Here is a 13672-nt window from a genome sequence, read left to right on the forward strand (position 1 = left end):
TAAAAAGTAATTTTAATGGGAACACAGCAATCAATATTTGGCTTTTAATTAGGTTTTAGTGGGGTTATTTTGTGTATTTTTGTATGATTTTTTTGTATCCTGTATATTGTATTTGTGTTTTTAATATGCTGTGAACCGCCCTGAGTCCTACGGGAGAAGGGCGGTATACAAATTAAATTAACCTTAACCTTAACCTTAAGGGAATCATAGCAGTTGTTAAGTTAGTAACACAGTTGTTAAGTGAATCCGGCTTTCCGATTGACTTTGCTTGTCAGAAGGTCACAACAGCAACAGTCATGAGTATGAATCAGTTGCCAAGCATCTGAATTTTGATCACATGATCACGGGGATGTTGTAAAGGTCATAAGTGTGAAAAACAGTCATAAATTACTTTTTCAGTGCCGTTGTAACTTTGAACATCACTAATTCAACTGTTGTAAGTTGAGGACTACCTGCACTGCAAAGTAAAAGGGGTACCAATAGCAGGGCTGTATGAAACTCAAGTTATAGAATGAGAACCAATCTGGTGTAGTGGTTAAGGCACCGAGCCAGAAACTGGGAGATTGTGAGTTCTAGTCCCACCTTAGTACAAAACTAGCTGGGTGACCCTGGGCCAGTGACTCACTCTCAGTCCTAGGAAGGAGACAACACCAAAGCAGTCTCGAAAAACCTTGCAAAGAAATCTGCAGGGGATAGTCCACCCAGCCAGCAGTAGTCAAGAACTGACTTGAAGTCGTAAATACAGTAACTGAATGTTATTATGGCTACTGTAGTCTTAAATATATCCTGTCGTTTTATTTTTAATTATAGTTTTCAAGAATGGAAATTATTTGGAAAATCATTTCAGTTTCAAAAGTCACAGGCAATTCATCTCCAAGTTATTACACAATACGTCTTATTGATGCTGTGCTGAAACAGTCTACGTAGCCTGAAAGAGTATAGTAACTAGTAAATAGTGTAATTACACAAAATAATATTTCTTCCAAATCAAGAATGCAGGTAGTCCTCGACTTACGACAACAACTGAGCCCAAAATTTATGTTGCTAAGTGAGATGGTTGTTAAGTGAGTCTTGTTCCATGTTACGACCTTTCTTACCACAGCTGTTAAGTGAATCACTGCCATTGTTAAGTTAGTAACAAGGTTGTTAAGTGAATCCGGCTTCCCCCATTGACTTTGACTGTCGGAAAGTCGCAAGAGGTGATCGCATGACCCCGGGATACTACAACGGTCATAAATATGAACCGGTGCCAAGCGTCTGAATTTTGATCATGTGACCATGAGGATGCTGCAATGGTCCAGTGCCATTGTAACTTTGAATGGTCACTAAATGAACTGTTGCAAGTCGAGGATTACCTGCACTATGTTTACTTTCTCTACTTCTTTAAATACTACCTTCAATTATCAACGCAAAGGGACTAGAAACAAGACTGAAAATGTTGCATCTTATAGTTTCTAGTACTATATTTATTTAATATTGTAGTTATCCCTACCGCAACAATTTATGTTTGAAATGATGTTCCAGCATTGGGAAAGCAAAAGATTACAGCCAATCATACTGTTGATACTGGAACCAAGACCATTTAGCCAACTTTCTCATATAAAACAAAGCAGTTCCTTTGAGCCGACAGTAAACACCAAATTCTCAGCCTGATGTTTTTAATCTGTAATCATAGACCATGTTGTACATTTGGGACTCTTTAAAATATCTTGGGCTGCCTGAACACAATGAGCTCATGCTCTTTCCTTTCTTTGAGAAAAACAAGATGTGTTTTATTTCAACAAGTGAATGAATCAGGAGACCCCAGTCTATGCCAAGGGTTTTAGTTACGGCCCTGGGAATTATTTGACTCTTTTAATTATCTTAGCTAAATGATTAATATTTGTGAATATCCATGTCAGATCAATGTGCATGAAATTCCAGTGAATAATAATTAAGACTTCATGCCATAAAGAAGAGGGAGTCAAGCTTTTTTCCAAAGCGCCTGATGGCAGGACAGGAAGCAACGGATGGAAACTAATCAAGGAGAGAAGCAACCTAGAACTAAGGAGAAACTTCCTGACAGAACAATTAACCAGTGGAACAACCTGCCTCCAGAAGCGGTGAATGCTCCAACACTGGAAATTTTTAAGAAGAGACTGGACAGCCATTTGTCCAAAATGGTATAGGGTTTCCTGCCTGAGCAGGGGGTTGGACTAGATGACCTTCAAGGTCCCTTCCAACTTTACTACTACTACTACTACTACTACTACTACTACTACTACTACTACTACTACTACTACTACTACTACTACTATTATTATTATTATTATTATTAAGTGCCAATCTGGAAGAAGTACTTGTAGTAACGAAGAAAAAAAAGTATATTTTATAAAAATGATTGCTTGGATCTAAAGATATTTATTTACTTATTTATTTACAACATTTATATAGCTGCTCATCTTCTTCTCAGCTCTGGGCGGCTCTCCAAATGATGTCTTGCACAAGCTGAAAACCCAGTTTATTTGTAAAATGGTCTCCTGCCAAATCCTTTAACTTTTTTTTGCTGTTTTTTCTCTTCACTGCCAAATATCCTTATGCTGGGTCAGTTGATCTTCAGAATCAGTGTTTGGGAAAGAAGTATGGGTCTGTAATGGGGTGGGACATACGAACCCATGAGAATCTCTCATTCATTCAGTTGAATCCTTGGGAATCTCACTCACTATATAGTTCTTTTGCCATTAGCAGTGCTTCACAAGGTCCCGTTCAAATTAACCTACTACTGCTTATCTACAGAGGATAGATTTAGGACAGAGGATGTGGAATCACTATAGAAAAATCCAGGGCTTTTTTTTGTCATAGAATGCCCAGAACGGAGTTCCAGCACCTTTTTTGGATGGAACCTTGTAGGGTAGGCAAGGCGGGTTGTATGACGTGTGTGAGTTCCGGCACTTTTTTTTTTTTTTTTACAAAAAAAGCACTGGAAAAATCTATGGATATTCAAATTGATGTCTGCAAAATGCTACACCTATAGAATTGTGCGTGTTTAGATCTCTTCGTATGACCTGAAATCCCGCTTTTTCTAAGTTTCTAATCCTGCTGAAACACATCCACATATTTGGAGAAGCATGAAATAGCTTTGCAATCCTGGAAAAATGCTTGGTGAGGACTAAATGCACTCAATGGACAAGGCATGCTGACTGACAGATATGGGAAAAACGGGAAGTCAAGAGAAGAAGGAATGGATCAGAGTATTCTGAAAGAATGAAAAGCTAGAATATGGAGTAGTACAGATCCCTAAAACATTTTGCTGTATGTTCCATTTGTTCAACGGAATATTCATACAATAGAGTCCGAGTTCATTCTCTATTGTATGTCATCGTAGTTATGATTAAGGGTTTGTATTAGATTATCTGACAACAGAGGATCCTATTTTTTGGGAATGATTTAACGTTCTTCACAGTCAGAAATCATGAAATGTAGCAACATGTTCTGGCCTGTCATATTAAGGAACATCCAATGTTATGGAGGAAAATCCATCAAGTGATTCTTTCTCTAACCTATGAAAATCTTGAGAATAGCCCTAGATCAGGGGTAGGCAACCGTGGCTCTTTTATGACTCGTGGACTTCAACTCCCAGAATTCCTGAGCCAGCATAGTTGAAGTCCACGAGTCATAAAAGAGCCACCCCTGCCCTAGATGGATCAGGCCAAAGCCCATCGCAGAGAAGCATTCTTTTCCCTCACAGTGGCCTTATATGGTGGCTCCGCCATCACACAGGGGGAGACCCATGTCCTTGAAACTGGTATTTGGAAACATGCTGCCCCAACCCAGAGTTATATAGAATCTTGACAGATCATGAATTTATCCAATCCCTTCTAAAGCCATTCAAGTTAGTGTCTATCGTAATAAATTACAGAGGTTTCTTGTCTCCTGCAGGAGCAACTGCCTCTTTTTGTTTATAATAAATCTCCTTCTAAACAGCTTTATTGATCCTCCATGGTCTTAGCATTTGGGAAAAGGAGAAAAACTTCTCCCTGTCCTTTTTTCCATGCCATGCAAACTTTTCTACACTTCAAACATCACTACCTACAATAGTTTTTTTTCCAACATAAAGAGACTAGCCTTTTCTTGTAGGGAAGGTTTTTAAGCCCTAATTACTTTTATAACCCTGTTCTGTATCTTTTTCAATTCTATTATACCCTTTTTTCAGTTCTAGGAACCAGAACCGTACAAATTTGCCCAGTACAGAGATACCATAGATTTGTACAAAAGCATGATAATATCAGTGTTTTAATTTTTATATTTCTTTTCCTAATGATGGACATACAGTACATCTTTCATCCTACCCCACTCTGACACCCTTAGCCTTTGATAAGCAATTATCAAAAACTTTTTTCAAAATCCGCAAATACACTATGATTGGATTAGCTATTGTATGTCCATGTATCTATCTACTAACTTCTCAATAAATTCTAAATGGTTGGTGAGACAGTCTTTATGTTTGTGGAATCCATGCTGATTTTCCTTTAGGAGGGCTTGTTTTTATTTGGTTATTGCTCCAACCAGTTTGCGAGAGTAGACATTAAGCTGACTATATTCTCCTGAATATTGACAAAATCAAGATGGTTTTTCTTATTATAATATATCATCATATTATTATTTTAATACAGTCTCGTGTACTGTATGTCTGGTTGAACTAATGGGAAAGTTGGTATCGTGTAGGAAAATAAGTGTACAAAGAGGATTGTGCTGTAGAATATTTTTGTGTGCCATAACATCTTAGAATAACAATTATTAAAATGATGAAATCTGTGACTTCAAAATATATAAAAATATATTTGAGAAAGGGTCGAACTGCAAATATTCTGAAAATTATAGCAACTTGCATGTTCTCTTCTTGTCTTCAGACCAACTCTTTCCTTCAACAATTTTTCATTCCTCTAGATGAGCTTTTCCTAAACTTGCTTCACTTCAACCTATCATCAGCCAGCATCCTCTTCCTAATCTGCAGTAAATCACTAATTCTCTTAACCTCAATCCATGTTATAGTCATATAAAAGAGAGCAGGAGCTATATCAGATTTATATTCTATATAAAACTCAGCACCTAGTTGGCAGTTAACTTTTTTCTCTTATAACTGTGAAAGACAATACAATCCCAATTTCATGCTAGAAAAGAAATAAAATATGACGAGAATTATGCAGTCACAATTAAGTACATCTAGTTATATAATTTATGTAATTTTATATATAAGCATAAAAAAAATGTGTACCTGGATTTGAAAGAACAGGTGTCTCCTTTGTGGTATAGCCAATAATTCCCACTTTTTCTGAACCAACATTTATTATTTTATAAGGAAGGATGTACCCTGAGATATTACTTGCTATAGCTCCTTTTGGTCTAATGTTTGCACTCAGTATAGGAAAATTTGCATGTTTAAGGAGGGGATCCAATAATCCAGCCAAACCATTATCAAATTCATGATTTCCTAGAGCCTAGAGAGAAAATAAATATCAAAATGGAAAGGGAAAATACAATTAATTAGAATTAATAATTATAACATATACATACCAATCACATTACTTTCTTTCAGATAAACAATGTTATACAGTTTGCAAAAGAGGTAGAAATAGTAAGCAAAGAAGAAACTAAACATTGCTAAAACATATAAATCAGCTTCATCATATCATTAACAAGTCAAATCCAAATGTTATCTCTACTAAGACTTTCCTATCTATTTCAATGAATACCAACAATACCCACACCTGCTTATGTGGATTATTTTCTTCATGTAAAGCCAATGAGTAACTACATTTATTAACTAAAGTGTGTTTTCAAAACCCTTAAGGATTTAGCAGACTGTGCTAGTTCTTTCTTTCTTTCTACTTTTCCTTTGAACAGCCTACTGACTGTATTAAAATAAAATAAAGATAACAGAGGCATGTCTTAGTGAAGAAGCCTGGAGTCCTCTCACTATTGATTATAAACGAAAACTTCTAACAAATCAGAATACAAGAGAATATTAGGGAAATTAAATAAACATTAATTCTGGATTTTCCCTATTTCAAAGATCAAGTATGCAAAAACTGCATTTAAATTGTTCCAATTTAGATAATGAACAGTAGATAATGTTTTAATGTTCCCCCCTTTCTCAGTTTTCTATTAGTTGACTATGCTCTTGTTCAAAGGTCATTATTATATTTCATAATTGAGCCATAAAGTCTACATTATAATATTCTATCTCTACTTCAAATCAATTGCTTGAAAATTTTTCAAGCCAGGAATCAAAGACTGTAAAGAATAGAATAGAATAAAGCAGCTATTTCAACATGGATGGGCTTTATTACCCCATTATATCTGGAAGGGACCAGGCTGAAGAAGCCTGCTATGGTATGTTCCTCAAATTCCAGTCCATGTCAAAGCTCATGATTTTAAATTGGATAATTTTATCCAAGCCCTTTATTTACCCCATATGACTTCAAGGAGTTCAGAAAAGTCAACACCAATTGACCACCTGTTCAACCACAAAAATGGTGAAGCCATCCTTATCATACAAACCCACATGAGTATTTTATCCATCTCATAGGGGTATTTTTCCCCGAGCCAGGTAAGGATAATATTTGGAAATATATTGATTAGATAAGTCCTCAATAAGATTTTATCAATTTCTATGCAAGCAGTTTTCTGTACAGGTAGTCCTCAACTTACAACAATTCATTTAGTGACCGTTCAAAATTACGACGCTGAAAAAAGTGGCTTATGACCATTTTTCACACTTATGACCGTCGCAACATCCCCATGGTCATGTGATCAAAATTCAGCCACTTGGCAGCTGACTCATATTTATGACCATTGTAGTGTCCCAGGGTCACGTGATTATACTTTTTACGGCCGTCGGACAAGCAAAGTCGATGGGGAAGCCAGATTCACTTAACAATTGTTTTACTAATTTAACAACCGCAGTGATTCACTTAACAACTGTGGCAGGAAAGGTCATAAAATGGGGCAAAACTCACGTAACAAATGTCTCAGCAACGTAAATTTTGGGCACAACTGTGCTTGTACGTCGAGGATTACCCATCATTTGCCAGAACGTAAGCTTCTCTGTAAATCTATCTTTCAGTCACTCACTCACTGTAAAAGGGACTGAACCATGGCTGCATAAATCAAGTGATGCGGATAACAATGTTCCACTACCAGCTAAAGCAGCATTTGTTGCTTACGATATTGGCAGAGCAATCATTCTTCATTCTTGTCTGGCCACAGCAAATCGCCGTAGCAGCAAATGGTGTATCACAACTTCTCCTTGCCCTGTAGCATTTCCAAATAGCACGGTTGGCACCAACCTTTGGCCTACATGGCTTGGGGCCAGGTTATCTATTCTAAGGCACTCTCCCAATTTCATCTACCAGAGTAGGAAGGCAGGGCAGATTGTAGGTCCTAATTATCAAAGAAGGACATCTGGTGGGACCTAGGAAAGGGGTGGTAGCTGTGGTGTCTCTCTCTTTTTGGAACCTCACTCTCCCAGAGATCCCCATCTTGTTTTTTTTTCCCCCCACAAAGCCTTGAAGACACGTTTTTCTTGGTGGCTTGAGGCCTTCATTCAGAACGACTCAGGTGGCTTGCCTGATTCTGCTGTTGCTGGGGGAGTTTAAATTATGGGTTTTTAACTGTGGATTTTTAATGTTGTAAGCCACCTGGAGTCACTGTGCATGAGGTGGGTGGCTATATAAATTTGTTTAATAAATAATAATAAGATTGGAGTTGGATGGGGATGATGTGGGCACACAGCTACAAAGTCTGTGTTATCCTTGGAAGAAGAAATGAAGCACAATGTTCTTGAATCCTCGTGACTGCTTACACATCAGCCACATTTCTTGAACTGGTAAGATGACATGTTTCCTGATTCACTAGTTGGACCACCCTCTCAGTTCATAAAACATTTATACAGCTTTGTATTAAACTCCCACGTGCAGTATCAAGAGTTATGAAGCTAACAAGGTAGATGACAAGAAGACCTCCTGTTCTGCATGACCATGAGAAAATCCTGATAACAAAATAACAGAATAGCAGAGTTGGAAGGGACCTTGGAGGTCTTCTAGTCCAGGGCTTTTCAACCTTTTCACCCACTGTACCACTTTTAGGATATGGCAACATCCGAGTACCACCAGTTGCCTAGCAAGGTGTCAAAAACTTGACCAAAAAAAAAAAGGAAAGGAAAAAAGTGATAAAGTACAGGTAGTCCTCGACTTACAACAGTTTGCTTAGTGTCTGTTCGAAGTTACAATGGCACTGAAAAAAGTGCCCCCCAAGGCACAGCCGAGCAAGACACCTGCCTGCCCACCCGGCGGCGCTCTTCCGCCTGTCCGAGGTTTTCATTGTTGTGAGCATTTCTGTTGGGGATTAGCAGCGGGGGTGGGGTGGGGGGTGTTTGGTTTTTATTCACCCCATCTGCTGGGTGGTTGCAGCAGGTTTTGGTCACTTCACATGACCCTGGGACACTGTGACCGTCATAAATATGAATCAGTTGCCAAGCATCTGAATGTAAATCACAAGACCCTGGAGATGCTGCAACATTCCAGCTGATTGGAGCTTCTTCTGGGCTCAGCAGAAGCACCCGGATCAGTGCCAAGCTCCAGCTAGAGCCTGGCACTGATCCTGGCGCTTCCACTGAGCCCTGCAGCTCCAGCCGTCTCTCACTCAGGCTTGTGCGGTGCTGCCACTGGTTCAGCTCATTCCCCTCCCCCGCTACCACTTTTCTAGGTCGCATACCACCTGCCAGGTGCCAATGGTCAATGCCAATGTACCACAGGTGATACCCGTACCACTGGTTGAAAAGCCCTGTTCTAGTCCAACCCCCTGCTCAGGCAAGAAACCCTATACCAGGGGTAGGCAACCTTGGCTCTTTTATGACTCGTGGACTTCAACTTCAACTCCAGCCGGCTCAGGAATTCTGGGCATTGAAGTCCACGAGTCATAAAAGAGCCAAGGTTGCCTACCCCTGCCCTATACCATTTCAGACAAATGGTTGTATTGGTATTGGAAATATCAGTTTCCAATTTTGCTTGGAAACAAATGCCATTTTTCTAATTGCCTCATCTTCCCATGAAAATCCCTTCAGCACCAATTCCTAAAAAAAAAAAAAGCTTGTCTGTACTACCTGGAGCAAGTGAAATATGTATGAATTGGGCATTGTTATTCTGAAACAAGAGTCATCCCTCTAAACACATTATCACATAGCAGTGCTTTCCTAGCAGACCCAACCAATGGCAAAAGAAACATTGCTGTCCTTTGCGCTGAGCTTTCTTATAAAAACAAATTTGTGGAGGATGAAGGGAGAAATCAGTGAATGAAGAGAAGGACAAGGGGGGGGCATGATAGCAGTCTTCCAATATCTCAGGGGCTGCCACAAAGAAGAGGGAGTCAAGTTATTCTCCAAGGCGCCTGGAGGCAAGACAAGAAGCAACGGGTGGAAGCTAACCAAAGAGAGAAGCAACCTAGAACTAAGGAGAAACTTCCTGACAGTGAGAACAATTAACTAGTGGAACAACCTGCCTCCAGAAGCAGTGAATGCTCCAACACTGGAAGTTTTTAAGAAGAGACTGGACAGCCATTTGTCCGAAATGGTATAGGGTTTCCTGCCTGAGCAGGGGGTTGGACTACTAGATGACCTCCAAGGTCCCTTCCAACTTTATTATTATCATTATTATTATTTAAGTCACATTTACACCATGTGCCCAATTTGGCACACCTTGAATCGCTTTTCAGCTGTAATTCTTGACCCAGCTTTGAGAACAAACTGTACATATTAGGCTCAAAGGAATACATTGAAAAAGTAAAGATAAAGTCATAGAATATCTTCTCCTATTCAACAGAGCATGATCTTTTTTTCCCGAATTCACAAAATATGAAAATTAGAATTGATTTTTTAAAAAAACGATAATACTTGAAAATGCTACCAGAAGGCAAGAAGTAATGGATGGGAACTAATCAAGGAGAGAAGCAACCTAGAACTAAGGAGAAATTTCCCAACAATTAGAACAATTAATCAGTGGAACAACTTGCCTGCAGAAGTTGTAGGGACTCCAACACTGGAAGTTTTAAAGAAGAGATTGGACAACCATTTGTCTGAAATGAGCAGGAGGTTAGACTAGAAGACTTCCAAAGTCCCTTCCAACACTGTTATTCTGTTAAACTGAATTTGGCATTGGCATATTTAACTGTCCCTAAGACTACTGGATGTCTCTATTCATTAGAACCACGCATTTCCCCTTCAATTTTTAAATAACTGAATAACAATTTACTGTAGTTCTTTTTTTTTTTTTAATCAACATGTCTCATTTCATAGCAGCTCCTACTCACTCTCAGACTTAAAACAAAAACCTATCCTCTAATAACCAAATTCATGGGCAATAGGACATTGGAAAGCTATGAAAGTTCAAGATCAACTGGCTAGTATTTGCAGAGTTGGTTGCCAAACAAATGAATGGTAGATCTAATTAGCAGGAAATGTAGAAGCCTCTTTTCCTACAGCTAAGAAACCAGTCAGTTCAGAGGAATCTTGAATTCTCTGTGCCTAAATAAAATGCCAAAACTGGGATGCTTTTCTATCAGGACAATTTCTTTCTTTTCCTTCCTTCCTTCCTTCCTTCCTTCCTTCCTTCCTTCCTTCCTTCCTTCCTTCCTTCCTTCCTTCCTTCCTTCCTTCCCTTCCCTTCCCTTCTCTCCTCTCCTCTCTCTTTCTTTCTCTTTCTTTAAATATTTGTTCGTTTATTAAATTTATATGTCACATTCAAGCGACTCTGGGCAGCTTACAATATCAGTTATTTTTGACAGGACCGACCCTACTGGCAGATGCTGATACAACTAACAAAAGTGAAGGGCGCAGTCCTACTAGAACCTGCAAGGGTCTCTTTAGGACAAGCTGGAACTCATATCAAAGGGAAGTCACCTTTCAGGCCTGCTCTGCAATGTCAACAAACTGCATCCTGAATTCTTGCCATCACACGAGTTTGCAACGCCTGCTCCCAAACTTTAGAATAGAATAGAATAGAATAGAATAGAATAGAATAGAAAACAGAACAGAACAGAACAGAATAGAATAGAAAACAGAATAGAATAGAATAGAATAGAATAGAATAGAAAACAGAACAGAACAGAATAGAATAGAAAACAGAATAGAATAGAATAGAATAGAATAGAATAGAAAACAGAACAGAACAGAACAGAATAGAATAGAAAACAGAAGAGAATAGAATAGAATAGAATAGAATAGAATAGAAAACAGAACAGAACAGAATAGAATAGAAAACAGAATAGAATAGAATAGAATAGAATAGAATAGAATAGAATAGAATAGAATAGAATAGAGCTGGAAGGGGCCTTGGAAGTCTTCTAATCCAGTCCAACTTGATACATTCGTTCCTGGAGTAAGGAACGAGAGCCCCTCGCTCTGTCGGCGGGGAACACCCGGGAAAGAAGAAGGAAAGGCGGGGGGGGGGGGAGAAGATAACTTTCTTTTCACCTTTCCGCCGCCTCCGCTTTTCCCTCTCTCTTTCCCTTTCCCTTTCGCCCATCCCATCCCGCCCCGCCAGCTCACCATCGCGTCGTAGCGCAGGTTATTCATGAACTTCACCACTTCGCGCCCTTTGAAGAAGCTGAACCAGATGGTGCCCTGGTACTGATCCCCGGCGTCCAGGAGCAGCACGTGGCGATGCTTGGCGCGGAGCTCCCGGATCTTCGTGGCTCTGCGCGCGACGCCCCCGTAGCAGTCTTGCCTGGTGCATTTGCCCGAGTCGCGGCTAGTTTCCTCCACGCGGGCGTGGACGTCGTTGGTATGCAGAATGGTGAGCTCGAAGGAGCCGGCGGCAACCGAGAGCGCGGCGCAAAACCAGACGGCTCCGACCAGGAGCGGCAGCGGTGGTGAAGGGGAACTTCGCGGGCAACCCTGAGCCCCGCGCCGTCGCGTTGGGGTCTGCATGGTGAGGACTCGCGTGCCCGGTCCTCCCTCGCCGGCGCCGCCAAGCTCTTTTAGGCACAAGAGTGCGGGGGAAGGAGATGGGAGGAGGAGTCTGACCGCTGTCCCAATGCCGCCTCTCGCCAGCAAGCGCAGACTGGTATCTGGCTGGGTCCTTCAAAGCTGCTCTTCCTTCCTCGTTCTTACTCAAACTGTACTCCGAGATGACTCTCCAAGGGGCAATTCGAATCGGATGCCCAGGTTGGGAGGAGCGATAGGTGTGGTTTAAGTTACGCGCTCCAGCCCTGGTTCCATCGGTGAAAGTAACACCTCCAGGCATAACATCTATTTATTTGTAGATTTGTCCAAGCTGTGCTTCGGTCAAGCTTTTCATCGGAAAGTTCCATCTAAGGTCGCCAGGTCTGCTTCCCAAAAATAGCGGACAAGTGGGGGGGGGGGTTAAGTAGTAAAAAAAAAAAGTAGACTGTTTTTAGATTACGTACCATTTCATCATAAAGCTTTTGAATAAAAAAAAAAATGTCCGCTATTTTGTGAAAAAAAAATAGTGAACATCATGTGAAAAAAGGGGACTGTCCACTCAAATAGTGGACACCTGGCAACCCTAGTTCCATCAGTTCCAATAGTTTTAAGCCCACGGGATTCTAAGGCTCCAAGGACCCGGAGACCTTCCCTTAGGTCAGGGGTAGGCAACCTTGGCTCTTTTATGACTCGTGGACTTCAACTCCCAGAATTCCTCAGCCAGCCATGCTGGCTCAGGAATTCTGGGAGTTGAAGTCCACGAGTCATAAAAGAGCCAAGGTTGCCTACCCCTGCCTTAGGTAGTGGTTTCACAGTAATCTTGCCAGATCAATAAAATGCACTTTTTTCCAGCCAATGGCAGTAGACGCCTATTGGCAAAAAGGCTTTCTGCTAGGTTTCTAAATGATTGTGGATGAACGGCTTTCACGAATTTGAAACATCTGGTGACCTCATGGGAAGAAAATCATTGGAGCTGACTTTATTTAATGTGTTCGTGGCACATTTTATCTCTGTTACAAACCAAAGAACACGTGTTCTCCTATCCTTCACTCTTCCACATGAAACCATAGAAAGTAAAGCACTGAATTATCAGCTGTGCTGGCATACTTTTAAGTATATTCTGTTAACCTAAATGCGATGTGATCACAAGTATGTGTATTGGGAGGCATCTACCCTCCTAAAACATATGACTAAAACATGAAGAACGGCTGCAGGACTTGGGTTTGGCTAGTCTAAAGAAAAGAAGAAATAGGGGGACATGATAGCAGTATTCCAGTATCTGAGGGGCTGCCACAAAGAAGAGGGCATCAAACTATTCTCCAAAGCACCAGAGGGTAGGACAAGAAACAATGGTTGGAAACTGACCAAAGAGATAAGCAACCTGGAATTAAGGAGAAACTTCCTGACAGTGAGGACAGTTAACCAGTGGAACAGCTTCAACCTTCAGAAATCGTGGGCGCTCCATCTCTGGAGGTTTGTAAGAAGAGACTGGACAGTCACTTGTCTGAAATGCTTGAGCAGGGGGCTGGACTAGAAGACCTCCAAGGTCTCTTCCAGCTCTATTCTATTCTATTCTATTCTATTCTATTCTATTCTATTCTATTCTATTCTCCTAGCTTTCTATAAAGCTTTGATGACCTATATCTGGCTTTTCCCCAGCATTGGGACACAATTGGATAATTATACGTTAGAATT

General features: G+C 40.4%; 1 protein-coding gene across 1 annotated transcript in view; it reads right to left on the reverse strand.

Moving 5' to 3' along the window:
• NT5E (5'-nucleotidase ecto) overlaps nt 1–12156 on the reverse strand; it is a 34702-nt gene extending 22546 nt beyond the window's left edge. Inside the window, exons 1-2 of the mRNA XM_015812864.1 lie at nt 11582–12156; nt 5255–5477 (exon numbers count right to left, since the gene is read on the reverse strand). Of these exons, the coding sequence (XP_015668350.1) occupies nt 5255–5477; nt 11582–11962 (604 nt within the window). The 5' untranslated portion in view covers nt 11963–12156. The remainder of the gene's footprint in view (nt 1–5254; nt 5478–11581) is intronic.
• Nucleotides 12157–13672: the final 1516 nt, after the last annotated feature.

This window comes from Protobothrops mucrosquamatus, unplaced genomic scaffold (genome assembly GCF_001527695.2).
Source record: "Protobothrops mucrosquamatus isolate PMUCROS unplaced genomic scaffold, P.Mucros_1.0 scaffold114, whole genome shotgun sequence".
NCBI classification, from domain to species: Eukaryota; Metazoa; Chordata; class Lepidosauria; order Squamata; family Viperidae; genus Protobothrops; species Protobothrops mucrosquamatus.